This window comes from Oncorhynchus mykiss, chromosome 26 (assembly GCF_013265735.2).
Source record: "Oncorhynchus mykiss isolate Arlee chromosome 26, USDA_OmykA_1.1, whole genome shotgun sequence".
Classification (NCBI taxonomy): domain Eukaryota; kingdom Metazoa; phylum Chordata; class Actinopteri; order Salmoniformes; family Salmonidae; genus Oncorhynchus; species Oncorhynchus mykiss.
In genome coordinates this window covers 40814441-40832642 of record NC_048590.1, presented here as the reverse complement: position 1 = coordinate 40832642, position 18202 = coordinate 40814441, and the positions used below count along the sequence as shown (strand labels likewise).

Genomic DNA, 18202 nt, shown 5'->3' with positions numbered 1-18202 from the left:
AGATTGTGAGGTGTGTATTTTACACATATATACAAAATATATATTTACATATATTTTATTTATTTATATATTGGATGAATACATGATAAAAACATTTCCCCAATATATTTCAATTTGATTGAAAAACATTCCAATATATAATTGTTCCGTATGGGAGCCTAGGCCTATATGGGCACCATGAGTGAGGCCTTTATAATCTTTCCTATCCTGAGACTTTTCTATGGTGGTCAAATTGAATGGGGGGAGGAGGGAGCGAGTTACAGGGGGCTGGGGTGCCTTCAGCTAGAATAACTTCATCCCGTGATCTCTCTCTCTCTCTCTCTCTCTCTCTCTCTCTCTCTCTCTCTCAACACAGGCCTTAAAATATGCTTTTCTCCCCCATGATCTCTCTTCAGCCCTAATAGAGCAGGGTAGTGGTATTTGTGAGGTTAGTTAGTAAAAGGCTTGTTGTATGTTTACTGGCTTATGAGTGAACTCATGACGCACTGCAACAGCAGTTAATGAAACAGCAGCTATTCTAAAACCATGTATAGAGACGGAGTGCTGCACAAGAAGAACAGAAAATACTTTCTACCTTATTTTCTAGGACTAGTTTTAGTTTTCTATTGCACGGTTCATCTTGTGTCTTTCACTGCAGCAGCAGCTCAGGAGGACTTCCATTCCAACAGAGTGCGCCGGGCGCTGGGTGAGTGTTAATATCTCCCCATCAAGCCTGATAATCAATTAGATCAAGCCAATAAACGGTGACAATGTTTTCGCAGCTAATGGCGGTGACTAATTGAGAACGAATCCCCATAACGTTCCTCAGAAGAATAGACACAATGTTGGCACTGTGGTCATTCAGTAAGGTTACAGACATTTATTCAAAAAGCCTATAATTATGTTATTGTAGACTGTTATTTTTTATTTTTTTCACTTCAAATGTTTATTTTTATTGTATAAGTTTCATCCCTTTTACTGAGTTTGTAGACTGTTACTTTCTGTAACTTAGACAACTCTGTGTGTGTTGTTTCAGAGAATGAGACAGAGTGTATTACAACGCAGTCGTCTGAGTTTCCAGAGGGGTTCTTCACACTACAGGAGAGGAAGGATGGAGGACTCCTCATACACTTTATGATCATATTTTACATGCTGCTGGCAGTTGCTATAGTCTGTGACGACTACTTCCTACCTTCTCTAGAACTTATCAGTGACCGTAAGTCACTCTCTCTGTCTGTGTGTGTGTGTGTGTGTGTGTGTGTGTGTGTGTGTGTGTGTGTGTGTGTGTGTGTGTGTGTGTGTGTGTGTGTGTGTGTGTGTGTGTGTGTGTGTGTGTGTGTGTGTGTGTGTGTGTGTGTGTGTGTGCGCGCGATAAATGGCAACATCTCTTGGTCTCCGTTCCAGGTCTGGGTCTATCTCAGGACGTAGCAGGAGCCACCTTTATGGCAGCAGGCAGCTCTGCTCCTGAAATGGTCACTGCCTTTCTGGGTACGTTACGCATCTGAAACATATGCACAACATATAATTACTATGGTTTGCTGAGAATAACTGCACCTCACTAAAATCATCATCATCAGCATCATGTGTTAACAATTGTATATGTGTGTGTGTGTGTCTACCCAGGTGTGTTTGTGACAAAGGGAGACATCGGTGTGAGCACCATCGTAGGATCAGCTGTCTACAACCTCCTGGGGATCTGTGCTGCTTGTGGACTCCTGACCAAAGTGGTACGTGTACAGTACACACATTATGGGAAGCATTACCTAACCATAAAGAGCTCAGTGGTATAATAATCATCCATTCCAGCCAGGGGCAGCTTTAGTAGGTCAAGGAGGGGAGATGATTGTGTAAACTGTTATGGTGTGCGTGTATGTGGCCGGTCCTGGCCGTTCTGCCACCCACGTTGAAATCAGGTTCATTTTCAGTTCTGAATGGAAGTTGAATAGATGTTTGGGCCATATCAAGACATATCACAACCTACCATCACACCTCAAATCACTAACCACAGAGAGCTCAGAGCAGCAGGGTCCGGTGGGTTAATGGATCCTGGATGAGCCCCCATTATGTTACGCCTCTGTGAAGAGGGAACGCAACACCCTGCTGCAACTCAACTCTCCGTGAAGCGAAAGAGGTAGGGACTGTAGGTGCGAGTAAGGATGACAAAAGGGAAAATGTTTACCGTTTACTAGGAATTTATTCCTTTACACAGTAATATGGGGAAAAGTGGCTGGACGGAACCAAATCAAAGAAAGTAAATCTCAAAGCCCCTCTCCTACCTTACCTGCCTACCCACTACTTATCTAATTTAGCACCACCTGGTGCCCTAACCAAAATACAGGGGGTGGTCCGCCCAGGTCTTACCTAGTGTGCCTAGACAGTGAATATACTATGGGTATATGTATGCCCGCGGGCCTCTTGCCTAAGCACACCCTAGGTGCCTTCCCCTTCCCCCCGGGAACAAATTAAACAATTTCAAGCAAACTAAGAAACAAAGGACATAGTCTTGACGAGGGGGCGGGGTCAGCTCTCCAATTAGCCATGGAGTCGACCAATCAGCTGCTTGGGGAGAATTCAGGAAGCCATCTCCTGAAACACACACTCAAATACACAAGCTATAACACAGAAACTGGGGAACGTAACACATACCGGACCAAATCTGAACCAAGCATAAACATCTAGGATTGGTTAAGATTTGGTCCCGGCTGGACGGTCCGGACGAATGTCCATGGTGGAAATCAAGGCCAAAAGGCGTTGGCGTCAGTCCGTGGCCTGAGGCCTAGAGTGTCGCCTGAAATAAACTGTTCTGAATGCCCATCCATGGTTTAGGCCCACCAATTGTAAAACATGCCGTTGCATTGGCTGTCCTGATTCCTGTGATTTGGCTATTTAAGCTCTGAATATCAGCTACCCAACTTTATCAGGAGGAGTCATCTCTATTTGCAATGTGTTTATACAGCTGGAAATGCACTAGTATTTTCTTCTTTGCTATGATCAGCTCATCAAAATGTCTGGATACAAACCTGAAACCACTGATGATGACAGTTTGGCCCAGAGAGAGTGTGGGCAGCCTGATTGTCCAGACCATATTGTCCCTTTTACTTTGACCTCTCCTGTTTTTAGGATATGTTGTTTGTTAACATGTCAGTGCAATTTTGATTTGATTGGGCACCATTTAGGTTAAACTATTTGATTGGAACAACCTGCATGATGTAAGAAGTTTCTGTCTATTTACATTCTCATACATTTTATCTCCAGCCTGTAAGCTACAGGCAGGTAGCCAAGTAGTTAGAGCGTTGGGCCAGAAAGGTTGCTGGATCGAATCCCTGAGCTGAAAAGGTAAAAATCTATTGTTCTGCCCCTGAGCAAGGCAGTTAACCAACTGTTCCCCAGGCGCCGAAAATGTGGATGTCGATTAAGGCAGCCCCTGGACCTCTCTGATTCAGAAGGGTTGGGTTAAATGCGGAAGACACATTTCAGTTGAATACATTCAGTTGGACAACTGACTAGGTATCCCCCTTTCCCTTACAGAAAAGGCCACATATTCTTTCTACCATATCCTATATGTGCTAGATGATTTGTCTGACAGAATGTTAGTAGAGCGCTCCAGAAATGCATCTCTCCATCAGCACCCTGCAAAGGCACGCTGGCAATGGACAAGATAAATATTCTGCGTCCCTGCCTTTAACAAAGTAGACACTGATTATCACAGGGGGGCATCAGCTCTGACCTAAAAAGGCCATATTCAACTGGTTGAGAGAAATTTACATTGTTTTTGGGCACAATTATGTGAGGTTTAATTTGTTGCTGGAGGTGCATCTAGTCAATCTGCTGCCATAGGTGGTCGCCTAATGAGCTGGCGGGCCCTGTGTGTGTGTGTGTGTGTGTGTGTGTGTGTGTGTGTGTGTGTGTGTGTGTGTGTGTGTGTGTGTGTGTGTGTGTGTGTGTGTGTGTGTGTGTGTGTGTGTGTGTGGTGTGTGTACTATAAGCTGTAAACAGTGTGTTTTCTGTCCTAGGTGGGTCGTCTGACCTGTTGGCCTCTGTTCAGGGACTGTCTAGCTTATGCCATCTCTATCTCTGCTGTTATAGCCATCATTTCAGACAACAAAGTCTACTGGTAAGTGTGTGTGTGTGTGTGTGTGTGTGTGTGTGTGTGTGTGTGTGTGTGTGTGTGTGTGTGTGTGTGTGTGTGTGTGTGTGTGTGTGTGTGTGTGTGTGTGTGTGTGTGTGTGTGTGTGTGTGTGTGTGTGTGTGCGGTGTAGCTAGTGCCTTTTGTGTGTGTTTGCAACAGTATAACTTTTCCAGGACAGTGGAAGTGTTACATGTCATTGAGAATTTATTGTCAATAAAGTTAAAGTGCCCTGTGTGTACTGGTAAGTATCTGTGTTCAACTCCACTTCCTCAATCTCAGCATGCAGTAACACTTTACAGCCCAGCGCTGTGAAACTAATTATCAACAATCCTCCTGGGTACACAACCTTCCTATTTTATTACTGCCGGTTACAGAGTCATAAACCAATCAGTTCTAATATACAGTGGGGCAAAAAAGTATTTAGTCAGCCACCAATTGTGCAAGTTCTCCCACTTAAGAAGATGAGAGAGGCCTGTAATTTTCATCATAGGTACACTTCAACTATGACAGACAAAATGAGAAAAAAAATCCAGAAAATCACATTGTAGGATTTTTTATGAATTTATTTGCAAATTATGGTGGAAAATAAGTATTTGGTCAATAACAAAAGTTTCTCAATACTTTGTTATATACCCTTTGTCGGCAATGACAGAGGTCAAACTTTTTCTGTAAGTCTTCACAAGGTTTTCACACACTGTTGCTGGTATTTTGTCCCATTCCTCCATGCAGATCTCCTCTAGAGCAGTGATGTTTTGGGGCTGTTGCTGGGCAACATGGACTTTCAACTCCCTCCAAAGATTTTCTATGGGGTTGAGATCTGGAGACTGGCTAGGCCACTCCAGGACCATGAAATGCTTCTTACGAAGCCACTCCTTCGTTGCCCGGGCGGTGTGTTTGGGATCATTGTCATGCTGAAAGACCCAGCCACATTTCATCTTCAATGCCCTTGCTGATGGAAGGAGGTTTTCACTCAAAATCTCACGATACATGGCCCCATTCATTCTTTCCTTTACACGGATCAGTCGTCCTGGTCCCTTTGCAGAAAAACAGCCCCAAAGTATGATGTTTCCACCCCCATGCTTCACATTAGGTATGGTGTTCTTTGGATGCAACTCAGCATACTTTGTCCTCCAATCACGACGAGTTGAGTTTTTACCAAAAAGTTATATTTTGGTTTCATCTGACCATACGACATTCTCCCAATCTTCTTCTGGATCATTCAAATGCTCTCTAGCATTCTTCAGACGGGCCTGGACATCTGGCACTGCAGGATTTGAGTCCCTGGCGGCGTAGTGTGTTACTGATGGTAGGCTTTGTTACTTTGGTCCCAGCTCTCTGCAGGTCATTCACTAGGTCCCCCCGTGTGGTTCTGGGATTTTTGCTCACCGTTCTTGTGATCATTTTGACCACACGGGGTGAGATCTTGCATGGAGCCCCAGATCGAGGGAGATTATCAGTGGTCTTGTATGTCTTCCATTTCTTAATAATTGCTCCCACAGTTGATTTCTTCAAACCAAGCTGCTTACCTATTGCAGATCCAGTCTTCCCAGCCTGGTGCAGGTCTACAATTTTGTTTCTGGTGTCCTTTGACAGCTCTTTGGTCTTGGCCATAGTGGAGTTTGGGGTGTGACTGTTTGAGGTTGTGGACAGGTGTATTTTATACTGATAACAAGTTCAAACAGGTGCCATTAATACAGGTAACGAGTGGAGGACAGAGGAGCCTCTTAAAGAAGGTCTGTGAGAGCCAGAAATCTTGCTTGTTTGTAGGTGACCAAATACTTATTTTCCACCATAATTTGCAAATAAATTCATTAAAAATCCTACAATGTGATTTTCTGGATTTTTTTTCTCATTTTGTCTGTCATAGTTGAAGTGTACGTATGATGAAAATTACAGGCCTCTCATCTTTTTAAGTGGGAGAACTTGCACAATTGGTGGCTGACTAAATACTTTTTTGCCCCACTGTACATGTACAAGTGATTGTATTCGTTTTAGCATTTAACTCTCCTCTTCCCTCCTCTCTTCTCCTTTCCTCAAATCTCTTCCCCTCCTCTCCTCCCATCCCCTCCTCCCCTCCCGTCTCCTCTCCTCCCCTCTCCACAGGTATGATGCAGCCTGTCTGTTGCTGGTCTATGGGGTGTACATCGTAGTGTTGTGTTTTGACCTGAGGATCAGTGAGTGTGTTCTGAGGAGGTTCAGCCCCTGCTGTACTTGCCTGGGGAAAGGTTCCGGGGATCACAGCGAGACACAGCCATTGGTTGACACCACTCTGAGGGTCCACAGACGTTCTAGAAGCGACAGCGGAATCTTCCAGGATGATTCAGGATACTCACACATTTCCCTCAGTCTGCACGGCCTGAATGAGATACCAGAGGGTAGCTGACTCTATCTTTCACGTAAAAGTTTTAAAGTATTTGGTTTTAAATATACTTAAGTAATCAAAAGTAAATGTAATTGCGAAAAAATACAATTAAAAATTACTTATATTAAGCAAACCAGACGGCATAATGTTCTTGTTTTTTTAATTTACGGATAGCCAGGGGCACGCTCCAACACTCAAACATAATTTACAAACTAAGCATGTGTTTAGTGAGTCCGCCAGATCAGAGGCAGTAGGGATGACCAGGGATGTTCTCTTAATAAGTGTGTGAATTAGACCATTTATTGTCCTGCTAATCATACAGAATGTAACGAGTACTTTAGGGTGTCAGGGAAAATGTATGGAGTAAAAAGTATATAATTTTATATAAGTTAAAGCAAAAGTTCTCAAAAATATAAATTATAAAGTAAAATACAGATACCCCAAAAAACTACTTAAGTAGTACTTACAAGTATTGTTACTTATGTACTTTACACTACTGCACACACACACACACACACACACACACACACACACACACACACACACACACACACACACACACACACACACACACACACACACACCGCTCTGGTATATGACACATTGATGCCATGCAGACTGAGGAAGGTGTGTGTGTGTGTGTGTGTGTGTGTGTGTGTGTGTGTGTGTGTGTGTGTGTGTGTGTGTGTGTGTGTGTGCGTGCGTGCGTGCGTGCGTGCGTGCGTGCGTGCGTGCGTGCGTGCGTGCGTGATTTACTCCAGTGGGGAGTTTGCGGGGACAGAGGAGAACAACATTTTTCCTGCCAAGCAACAACAACACAGCAAGAGGTGCCGCTAATCAAAACACAGATCTGAGAATCACACACACACATATTTTCTCTTGAACGCTTTCTCTGGCTTCTACATAAAATTTCACAATTTGTGTGAGAACTTATTCAAGTAAATCACACCTGTGTGTTTCATATGAGAACAAGGATTGACACCACTTGTGTTTTCTCTCTCTCTCTGTGTATGTGTGTTCCAGACCACAAGAGTGTGTTCTCAATGCCAGAGAACGACCTGAAGCGAATCCTGTGGGTGCTGTCCCTCCCGGCCATCGTGATTCTCTACCTGACGATTCCAGACTGCAGGAGACGGTTCTGGAAAAAATGGTTCATGTTCACCTTCTTTATGTCCGCTGTCTGGATCTCAGCCTTCACATACGTACTGGTCTGGATGGTCACTATCGTAGGTAAATATATATATACTATCGTTCAAAAGTTTGGGGTCACTTAGAAATGTCCTTGTTTTTTTTTCGGTCCATTGAAATAACATCAAATTGATCAGAAATACGGTGTAGACATTGTTAATGTTGTAAATGATTATTGTAGCTGGAAACGGCAGATTTTATATACATAGGTGTACAGAGGCTCATTATCAACAACCATCACTCCTGTGTTCCAATGGCACATTGTGTTAGCTAATCTAATTTTAAAAGGCTAATTGATCATTAGAAAACTATTTTGAAATTATGTTAGCACAGATGAAAACTGTTGTTCTAATTAAAGAAGCAATACAACTGGCCTTCTTTAGACTAGTTGAGTATCAGGAGCATCAGCATTTGTGGGTTCGATTACAGCCTCAAAATGGCCAGAAACAAAGAACTTTCTTCTGAAACTCGTCAGTCTATTCTTGTTCTGAGAAATTAAGGCTATTCCATGCGGAAAAAAAATCGTACAACGCTGTGTACTACTCCCTTCACAGAACAGTGCAAACTGGCTCTAAGTTCCTCTGTCCAGTGTCTGTGTTATTTTGCCCATCTTAATCTTTTATTTTTATTGGCCAGTCTGATAAATGGCTTTTTCTTTGCAACTCTGCCTAGAATGCCAGCATCCCTGGAGTCACCTCTTCACTGTTAACATTGAGACTGATGTTTTGTGGGTACTATTAAACGAAGCTGCCATTTTGTTGTTACAACCTTATTCTAAGATGTATAACATTTTTGTTTAATCCTCAGCAATCTACACACAATACCCCATAATGACAAAGCAAAAAAAAAAAATGTTTTAATGGCAAATTTATAAAAAATAAAAACAGAAATACCTTATTTATATAAGGTACAGTGCCTTGCGAAAGTATTCGGCCCCCTTGAACTTTGCGACCTTTTGCCACATTTCAGGCTTCAAACACAAAGATATAAAACTGTATTTTTTTTGTGAAGAATCAACAACAAGTGGGGCACAATCATGAAGTGGAACGACATTTATTGGATATTTCAAACTTTTTTAACAAATCAAAAACTGAAAAATTGGGCGTGCAAAATTATTCAGCCCCTTTACTTTCAGTGCAGCAAACTCTCTCCAGAAGTTCAGTGAGGATCTCTTTTATTTTATTTTTTTATTTCACCTTTATTTAACCAGGTAGGCTAGTTGAGAACAAGTTCTCATTTGCAACTGCGACCTGGCCAAGATAAGGCATAGCAGTGTGAACAGACAACACAGAGTTACACATGGAGTAAACAATTAACAAGTCAATAACACAGTAGAAAAAAAGGGGAGTCTATATATACATTGTGTGCAAAAGGCATGAGGTAGGCAAATAATTACAATTATGCAGATTAACACTGGAGTGATAAATGATCAGATGGTTATGTACAGGTAGAGATATTGGTGTGCAAAAGAGCAGAAAAATAAAAATAAATAAATAAAAACAGTATGGGGATGAGGTAGGTGAAAATGGGTGGGCTATTTACCAATAGACTATGTACAGCTGCAGCGATCGGTTAGCTGCTCAGATAGCAGATGTTTGAAGTTGGTGAGGGAGATAAAAGTCTCCAACTTCAGCGATTTTTGCAATTCGTTCCAGTCACAGGCAGCAGAGAACTGGAACGAAAGGCGGCCAAATGAGGTGTTGGCTTTAGGGATGATCAGTGAGATACACCTGCTGGAGCGCGTGCTACGGATGGGTGTTGCCATCGTAACCAGTGAACTGAGATAAGGCGGAGCTTTACCTAGCATGGACTTGTAGATGACCTGCAGCCAGTGGGTCTGGCGACGAATATGTAGCGAGGGCCAGCCGACTAGAGCATACAAGTCGCAGTGGTGGGTGGTATAAGGTGCTTTAGTGACAAAACGGATGGCACTGTGATAAACTGCATCCAGTTTGCTGAGTAGAGTGTTGGAAGCAATTTTGTAGATGACGTCGCCGAAGTCGAGGATCGGTAGGATAGTCAGTTTTACTAGGGTAAGTTTGGCGGCGTGAGTGAAGGAGGCTTTGTTGCGGAATAGAAAGCCGACTCTTGATTTGATTTTCGATTGGAGATGTTTGATATGGGTCTGGAAGGAGAGTTTAGAGTCTAGCCAGACACCTAGGTACTTATAGATGTCCACATATTCAAGGTCGGAACCATCCAGGGTGGTGATGCTGGTCAGGCGTGCGGGTGCAGGCAGCGAACGGTTGAAAAGCATGCATTTGGTTTTACTAGCGTTTAAGAGCAGTTGGAGGCCACGGAAGGAGTGCTGTATGGCATTGAAGCTCGTTTGGAGGTTAGATAGCACAGTGTCCAAGGACGGGCCGGAAGTATATAGAATGGTGTCGTCTGCGTAGAGGTGGATCAGGGAATCGCCCGCAGCATGAGAAACATCATTGATATATACAGAGAAAAGAGTCGGCCCGAGAATTGAACCCTGTGGCACCCCCATAGAGACTGCCAGAGGACCGGACAGCATGCCCTCCGATTTGACACACTGAACTCTGTCTGCAAAGTAATTGGTGAACCAGGCAAGGCAGTCATCCGAAAAACCGAGGCTACTGAGTCTGCCGATAAGAATACGGTGATTGAATGATCCAATGTTGACCTAAATGACTAATGATGATAAATACAATCCACCTGTGTGTAATCACGTCTCCGTATAAATGCACCTGCACTGTGATAGTCTCAGAGGTCCGTTAAAAGCGCAGAGAGCATCATGAAGAACAAGGAACACACCAGGCAGGTCCGAGATACTGTTGTGAAGAAGTTTAAAGCCGGATCTGGATACAAAAAGATTTCCCAAGCTTTGAACATCCCAAGGAGCACTGTGCAAGCGATAATATTGAAATGGAAGGAGTATCAGACCACTGCAAATCTACCAAGACCTGGCCGTCCCTCTAAACTTTCAGCTCATACAAGGAGAAGACTGATCAGAGATGCAGCCAAGAGGCCCATGATCACTCTGGATGAACTGCAGAGATCTACAGCTGAGGTGGGAGACTCTGTCCATAGGACAACAATCAGTCGTATATTGCACAAATCTGGCCTTTATGGAAGAGTGGCAAGAAGAAAGACATTTCTTAAAGATATCCATAAAAAGTGTTGTTTAAAGTTTGCCACAAGCCACCTGGGAGACACACCAAACATGTGGAAGAAGGTGCTCTGGTCAGATGAAACCAAAATTGAACTTTTTGGCAACAATGCAAAACGTTATGTTTGGCGTAAAAGCAACACAGCTCATCACACTGAACACGCCATCCCCACTGTCAAACATGGTGGTGGCAGCATCATGCTTTGGGCCTGCTTTTCTTCAGCAGGGACAGGGAAGATGGTTAAAATTGATGGGAAGATGGATGGAGCCAAATACAGGACCATTCTGGAAGAAAACCTGATGGAGTCTGCAAAAGACCTGAGACTGGGACGGAGATTTGTCTTCCAACAAGACAATGATCCAAAACATAAAGCAAAATCTACAATGGAATGATTCAAAAATAAACATATCCAGATGTTAGAATGGCCAAGTCAAAGTCCAGACCTGAATCCAATCGAGAATCTGTGGAAAGAACTGAAAACTGCTGTTCACTGAGCTCGAGCTGTTTTGCAAGGAGGAATGGGAAAAAAATTCAGTCTCTTGATGTGCAAAACTGATAGAGACATACCCCAAGCGACTTACAGCTGTAATCGCAGCAAAAGGTGGCGCTACAAAGTATTAACTTATGGGGGCTGAATAATTTTGCACGCCCAATTTTTCAGTTTTTGATTTGTTCAAAAAGTTTGAAATATCCAATAAATGTCGTTCCACTTCATGATTGTGTCCCACTTGTTGTTGATTCTTCACAAAAAAATACAGTTTTATATCTTTATGTTTGAAGCCTGAAATGTGGCAAAAGGTCGCAAAGTTCAAGGGGGCCGAATACTTTCGCAAGGCACTGTATAAGACTTGAAATTGAGCTCAGGTGCATCCTGTTTCCATTGATCACAGTGGTAAATTAAATTGATTGGACATGATTTGGAAAGACAAACACCTGTCTATATAAGGTCCGAAAGTTGACAGTGCATGTCAGAGCAAAAAACAAGCCATGAGGTCAAAGGAATTGTCCGTAGACCTCCGAGACAGGATTGTGTCGAGGCACAGATCTGGGGAAGGGTACCAAAACATTTCTGCAGCATTGAAGATCCTCAAGAACACAGTGGCCTCCATCATTTTTAAATGGAAGAAGTTTGGAAACATCAAGAATCTTCCTAGAGCTGGCTGTCCGACCAAAATGAGCAATCGGGGAGAAGGGCCTTGGTCTGTGAGGTGACCAAGAACCCGATGTTCACTCTGACAGAGCTCCAGAGTTCCTCTGTGGAATGGGAGAACCTTCCAGAAGGACAACCATCTCTGCAGCACTCCACCAATCAGGCCTTTATTGCAGAGTGGCCAGACGGAAGCCACTCCTCAGTAAAAGGCACAGGACAGCCCACTTGGAGTTTGCCAAAAGGCACCTAAAGACTCTCAGACCATGAGAAACAAGATTCTGTGTTCTGATGAAATCAAGATTGAACTCTTTGGCCTGAATGCCAAGCATCACGTCTGGAGGAAACCTGGTACCATCCTTACGGTGAAGCATGGTGGTGGTAGCATCATGCTGTGGGGGTGTTTTTCAGCAGCAGGGACTGAGAGACTAGTCAGGAGTGAGGCAAAGATAAATGGAGCAAAGTACATCCTTGATGAAAACCTGCTCCAGAGCACTCAGGACCTCAGACTAGGGTGAAGATTCATCTTCCAACAGGACAACGACCCTAAGCACACAGCTAAGACAACACAGGAGTGACTTTGGGTCTCTGAATGTCCTTGAGTGGCCTTGCCAGAGCCTGGACTTGAACCTGATTGAACAACTCTTGAGAGACCTGAAAATAGCTGTACAGCAACGCTCCCTGTCCAACCTGACAGAGCTTGAGAGGATCTGCAGAAAAGAATGGGAGAAACTCCCCTAATACAGGTGTGTCATGCTTGTAATCGCTTCCAAAGGCACTTCAACAAAGTACTGAGTAAAGGATCTGAATACTTATGTAAATCTGATATTCCAGTTTTTATTTTTTATAAATTAGCAACATTTTCTAAAAACCAGTTTTTGCTTTGTCATTATGGGCTATTGTGTGTAAGGGGGGAAAGGATTCCATACATTTTTGAATAATGCTGTAACCTAACAAAATGTTGAAGGAGTTGAGGGGTCTGAATACTTTCCTAAGGCACTGTATATACTGTTTAGAATGTGTATGAGAACATGTCAGATGTTAGAGTCGAGTCACATGCTGATTCCTGTATATAAATATACAGTATAAACACTGGTCTGGAGGGACACTATCGTAAGAAAATATATACATATTGGTCACTAGGTATGTCAGGCTTTCATGTTACTCAATCAGAGAGTTATGGAAGTCCAAACGAGGAGGTTTAGAATGTGTATGAGAACATGTCAGATGTTAGAGTCGAGTCACATGCTGATTCCTGTATATATATATACAGTATAAACACTGGTCTGGAGGGTCACTATCGTAAGAAAATATATACATATTGGTCACTAGGTAAGTCAGGCTCCTTTACATCAGTGTTACTATTGTCTGACGTCAGACTGAGTGACGATTCCCTCTGCATTGTCTGACGTCAGACTGAGGGACGATTCCCTCTGCATTGTCTGACGTCAGACTGAGGGACGATTCCCTCTGCATTGTCTGACGTCAGACTGAGGGACGATTCCCTCTGCATTGTCTGACGTCAGACTGAGTGACGATTCCCTCTGCATTGTCTGACGTCAGACTGAGTGACGATTCCCTCTGCATTGTCTGACGTCAGACTGAGGGACGATTCCCTCTGCATTGTCTGACGTCAGACTGAGGGACGATTCCCTCTGCATTGTCTGACGTCAGACTGAGGGACGATTCCCTCTACATTGTCTGAGGTCAGACTGAGTGACGATTCCCTCTGCATTGTCTGGTTAAGGGACGAGCTTTGCGTAGGAGTGATGCCACCTGTCGGATATCAATGTCGTTTTCATCAATGCTTTTCACAATATATCCTCAATACACAATACATCCTTCATCAATATATTGCCTTAGGCCCTGTGTACACTCAGGTTGTACAACTGATGTACAGTACATTTGACACAATGTTTGAGTTTGTCTGAACCGTTGTTGTGTCGCCACAACAAGTGTGTAATTATTTCTGTGCAAATGTGTTGTACCTTAGTGGTATGACTTGTGTGTGTATGAGGTCTAAGTGCCTGCTTCCAGACTGCAGGTGTTATTGAGCAAAACATTTGCAATTTTTACATGAAAAGAAGGAATCACATTAGTTTAAACCATTTTCATGTTACTCAATCAGAGAGTTATGGAAGTCCAAACGAGGAGGTTTAGAATGTGTATGAGAACATGTCAGATGTTAGAGTCGAGTCACATGCTGATTCCTGGGATTCCAGAGCAGAGCTGGGTCCTACAGGCTTAGTGGCGCTCCAATGGCCCGGTGGCCAGACACTAGCCCAGCCAGCACCAGGCAGACTTAAACACATTAAACACAGACGCAGGTTCACTTAAACACATTAAACACAGACGCAGACACACTTAAACACATTAAACACATTAAACACAGACGCAGACACACTTAAACACATTAAACACAGACGCAGGTACACTTAAACACATTAAACACAGACGCAGACACACTTAAACACATTAAACACAGACGCAGACACACTTAAACACATTAAACACATTAAACACAGACGCAGACACACTTAAACACATTAAACACAGACGCAGGTTCACTTAAACACATTAAACACAGACGCAGACACACTTAAACACATTAAACACATTAAACACAGACGCAGACACACTTAAACACATTAAACACAGACGCAGGTACACTTAAACACATTAAACACATTAAACACAGACGCAGGTACACTTAAACACATTAAACACAGACGCAGACACACTTAAACACATTAAACACAGACGCAGACACACTTAAACACATTAAACACAGACGCAGACACACTTAAACACATTAAACACAGACGCAGACACACTTAAACACATTAAACACAGACGCAGACACACTTAAACACATTAAACACAGACGCAGGTACACTTAAACACATTAAACACATTAAACACAGACGCAGGTACACTTAAACACATTAAACACAGACGCAGACACACTTAAACACATTAAACACAGACGCAGACACACTTAAACACATTAAACACAGACGCAGACACACTTAAACACATTAAACACAGACGCAGACACACTTAAACACATTAAACACAGACGCAGGTACACTTAAACACATTAAACACAGACGCAGGTACACTTAAACACATTAAACACATTAAACACAGACGCAGACACACTTAAACACATTAAACACAGACGCAGACACACTTAAACACATTAAACACAGACGCAGACACACTTAAACACATTAAACACAGACGCAGGTACACTTAAACACATTAAACACAGACGCAGGTTCACTTAAACACATTAAACACAGACGCAGGTACACTTAAACACATTAAACACAGACGCAGGTACACTTAAACACATTAAACACAGACGCAGGTACACTTAAACACATTAAACACAGACGCAGGTACACTTAAACACATTAAACACAGACACAGACACACTTAAACACATTAAACACAGACGCAGGTACACTTAAACACATTAAACACAGACGCAGGTACACTTAAACACATTAAACACAGACGCAGGTACACTTAAACACATTAAACACAGACGCAGACACACTTAAACACATTAAACACAGACGCAGACACACAAACACATTAAACACAGACGCAGACACACTTAAACACATTAAACACAGACGCAGACACACTTAAACACATTAAACACATTAAACACAGACGCAGGTACACTTAAACACATTAAACACAGACGCAGACACACTTAAACACATTAAACACAGACGCAGACACACTTAAACACATTAAACACATTAAACACAGACGCAGACACACTTAAACACATTAAACACATTAAACACAGACGCAGACACACTTAAACACATTAAACACAGACGCAGACACACTTAAACACATTAAACACAGACGCAGACACACAAACACATTAAACACAGACGCAGGTACACTTAAACACATTAAACACAGACGCAGACACACTTAAACACATTAAACACAGACGCAGACACACTTAAACACATTAAACACAGACGCAGACACACTTAAACACATTAAACACAGACGCAGACACACTTAAACACATTAAACACAGACGCAGGTACACTTAAACACATTAAACACAGACGCAGGTACACTTAAACACATTAAACACAGACGCAGACACACTTAAACACATTAAACACAGACGCAGGTACACTTAAACACATTAAACACATTAAACACAGACGCAGACACACTTAAACACATTAAACACAGACGCAGGTACACTTAAACACATTAAACACAGACGCAGACACACTTAAACACATTAAACACAGACGCAGACACACTTAAACACATTAAACACAGACGCAGACACACTTAAACACATTAAACACATTAAACACAGACGCAGACACACTTAAACACATTAAACACAGACGCAGACACACTTAAACACATTAAACACAGACGCAGACACACTTAAACACATTAAACACAGACGCAGACACACTTAAACACATTAAACACAGACGCAGACACACAAACACATTAAACACAGACGCAGGTACACTTAAACACATTAAACACAGACGCAGACACACTTAAACACATTAAACACAGACGCAGACACACTTAAACACATTAAACACAGACGCAGGTACACTTAAACACATTAAACACAGACGCAGGTACACTTAAACACATTAAACACAGACGCAGACACACTTAAACACATTAAACACAGACGCAGGTACACTTAAACACATTAAACACAGACGCAGACACACTTAAACACATTAAACACATTAAACACAGACGCAGACACACTTAAACACATTAAACACAGACGCAGACACACTTAAACACATTAAACACATTAAACACAGACGCAGACACACTTAAACACATTAAACACAGACGCAGACACACTTAAACACATTAAACACAGACGCAGACACACTTAAACACATTAAACACAGACGCAGACACACTTAAACACATTAAACACAGACGCAGACACACTTAAACACATTAAACACAGACGCAGGTACACTTAAACACATTAAACACAGACGCAGGTACACTTAAACACATTAAACACAGACGCAGACACACTTAAACACATTAAACACAGACGCAGACACACTTAAACACATTAAACACAGACGCAGACACACTTAAACACATTAAACACAGACGCAGGTACACTTAAACACATTAAACACAGACGCAGACACACTTAAACACATTAAACACAGACGCAGACACACTTAAACACATTAAACACATTAAACACAGACGCAGACACACTTAAACACATTAAACACAGACGCAGGTACACTTAAACACATTAAACACATTAAACACAGACGCAGACACACTTAAACACATTAAACACAGACGCAGACACACAAACACATTAAACACAGACGCAGGTACACTTAAACACATTAAACACAGACGCAGACACACTTAAACACATTAAACACAGACGCAGACACACTTAAACACATTAAACACATTAAACACAGACGCAGGTACACTTAAACACATTAAACACATTAAACACAGACGCAGACACACTTAAACACATTAAACACATTAAACACAGACGCAGACACACTTAAACACATTAAACACATTAAACACAGACGCAGACACACTTAAACACATTAAACACAGACGCAGACACACTTAAACACATTAAACACAGACGCAGACACACTTAAACACATTAAACACATTAAACACAGACGCAGACACACTTAAACACATTAAACACAGACGCAGACACACTTAAACACATTAAACACAGACGCAGACACACTTAAACACATTAAACACAGACGCAGGTACACTTAAACACATTAAACACAGACGCAGGTACACTTAAACACATTAAACACAGACGCAGGTACACTTAAACACATTAAACACAGACGCAGACACACTTAAACACATTAAACACAGACGCAGACACACTTAAACACATTAAACACAGACGCAGACACACTTAAACACATTAAACACAGACGCAGACACACTTAAACACATTAAACACAGACGCAGACACACTTAAACACATTAAACACAGACGCAGACACACTTAAACACATTAAACACAGACGCAGGTACACTTAAACACATTAAACACAGACGCAGACACACTTAAACACATTAAACACAGACACAGACACACTTAAACACATTAAACACAGACGCAGACACACTTAAACACATTAAACACAGACGCAGGTACACTTAAACACATTAAACACATTAAACACATTAAACACATT

General features: G+C 42.2%; 1 protein-coding gene across 1 annotated transcript in view; it reads left to right on the top strand.

The window, feature by feature from the left end:
• The first annotated feature begins 350 nt into the window (after positions 1-350).
• Positions 351-18202, top strand: part of LOC110519157 (sodium/potassium/calcium exchanger 5) — a 28190-nt gene continuing 10338 nt past the window's right edge. Inside the window, exons 1-7 of the mRNA XM_036963288.1 lie at positions 351-685; positions 1016-1195; positions 1384-1467; positions 1603-1706; positions 3993-4093; positions 6212-6483; positions 7494-7700. Of these exons, the coding sequence (XP_036819183.1) occupies positions 526-685; positions 1016-1195; positions 1384-1467; positions 1603-1706; positions 3993-4093; positions 6212-6483; positions 7494-7700 (1108 nt within the window). The 5' untranslated portion in view covers positions 351-525. The remainder of the gene's footprint in view (positions 686-1015; positions 1196-1383; positions 1468-1602; positions 1707-3992; positions 4094-6211; positions 6484-7493; positions 7701-18202) is intronic.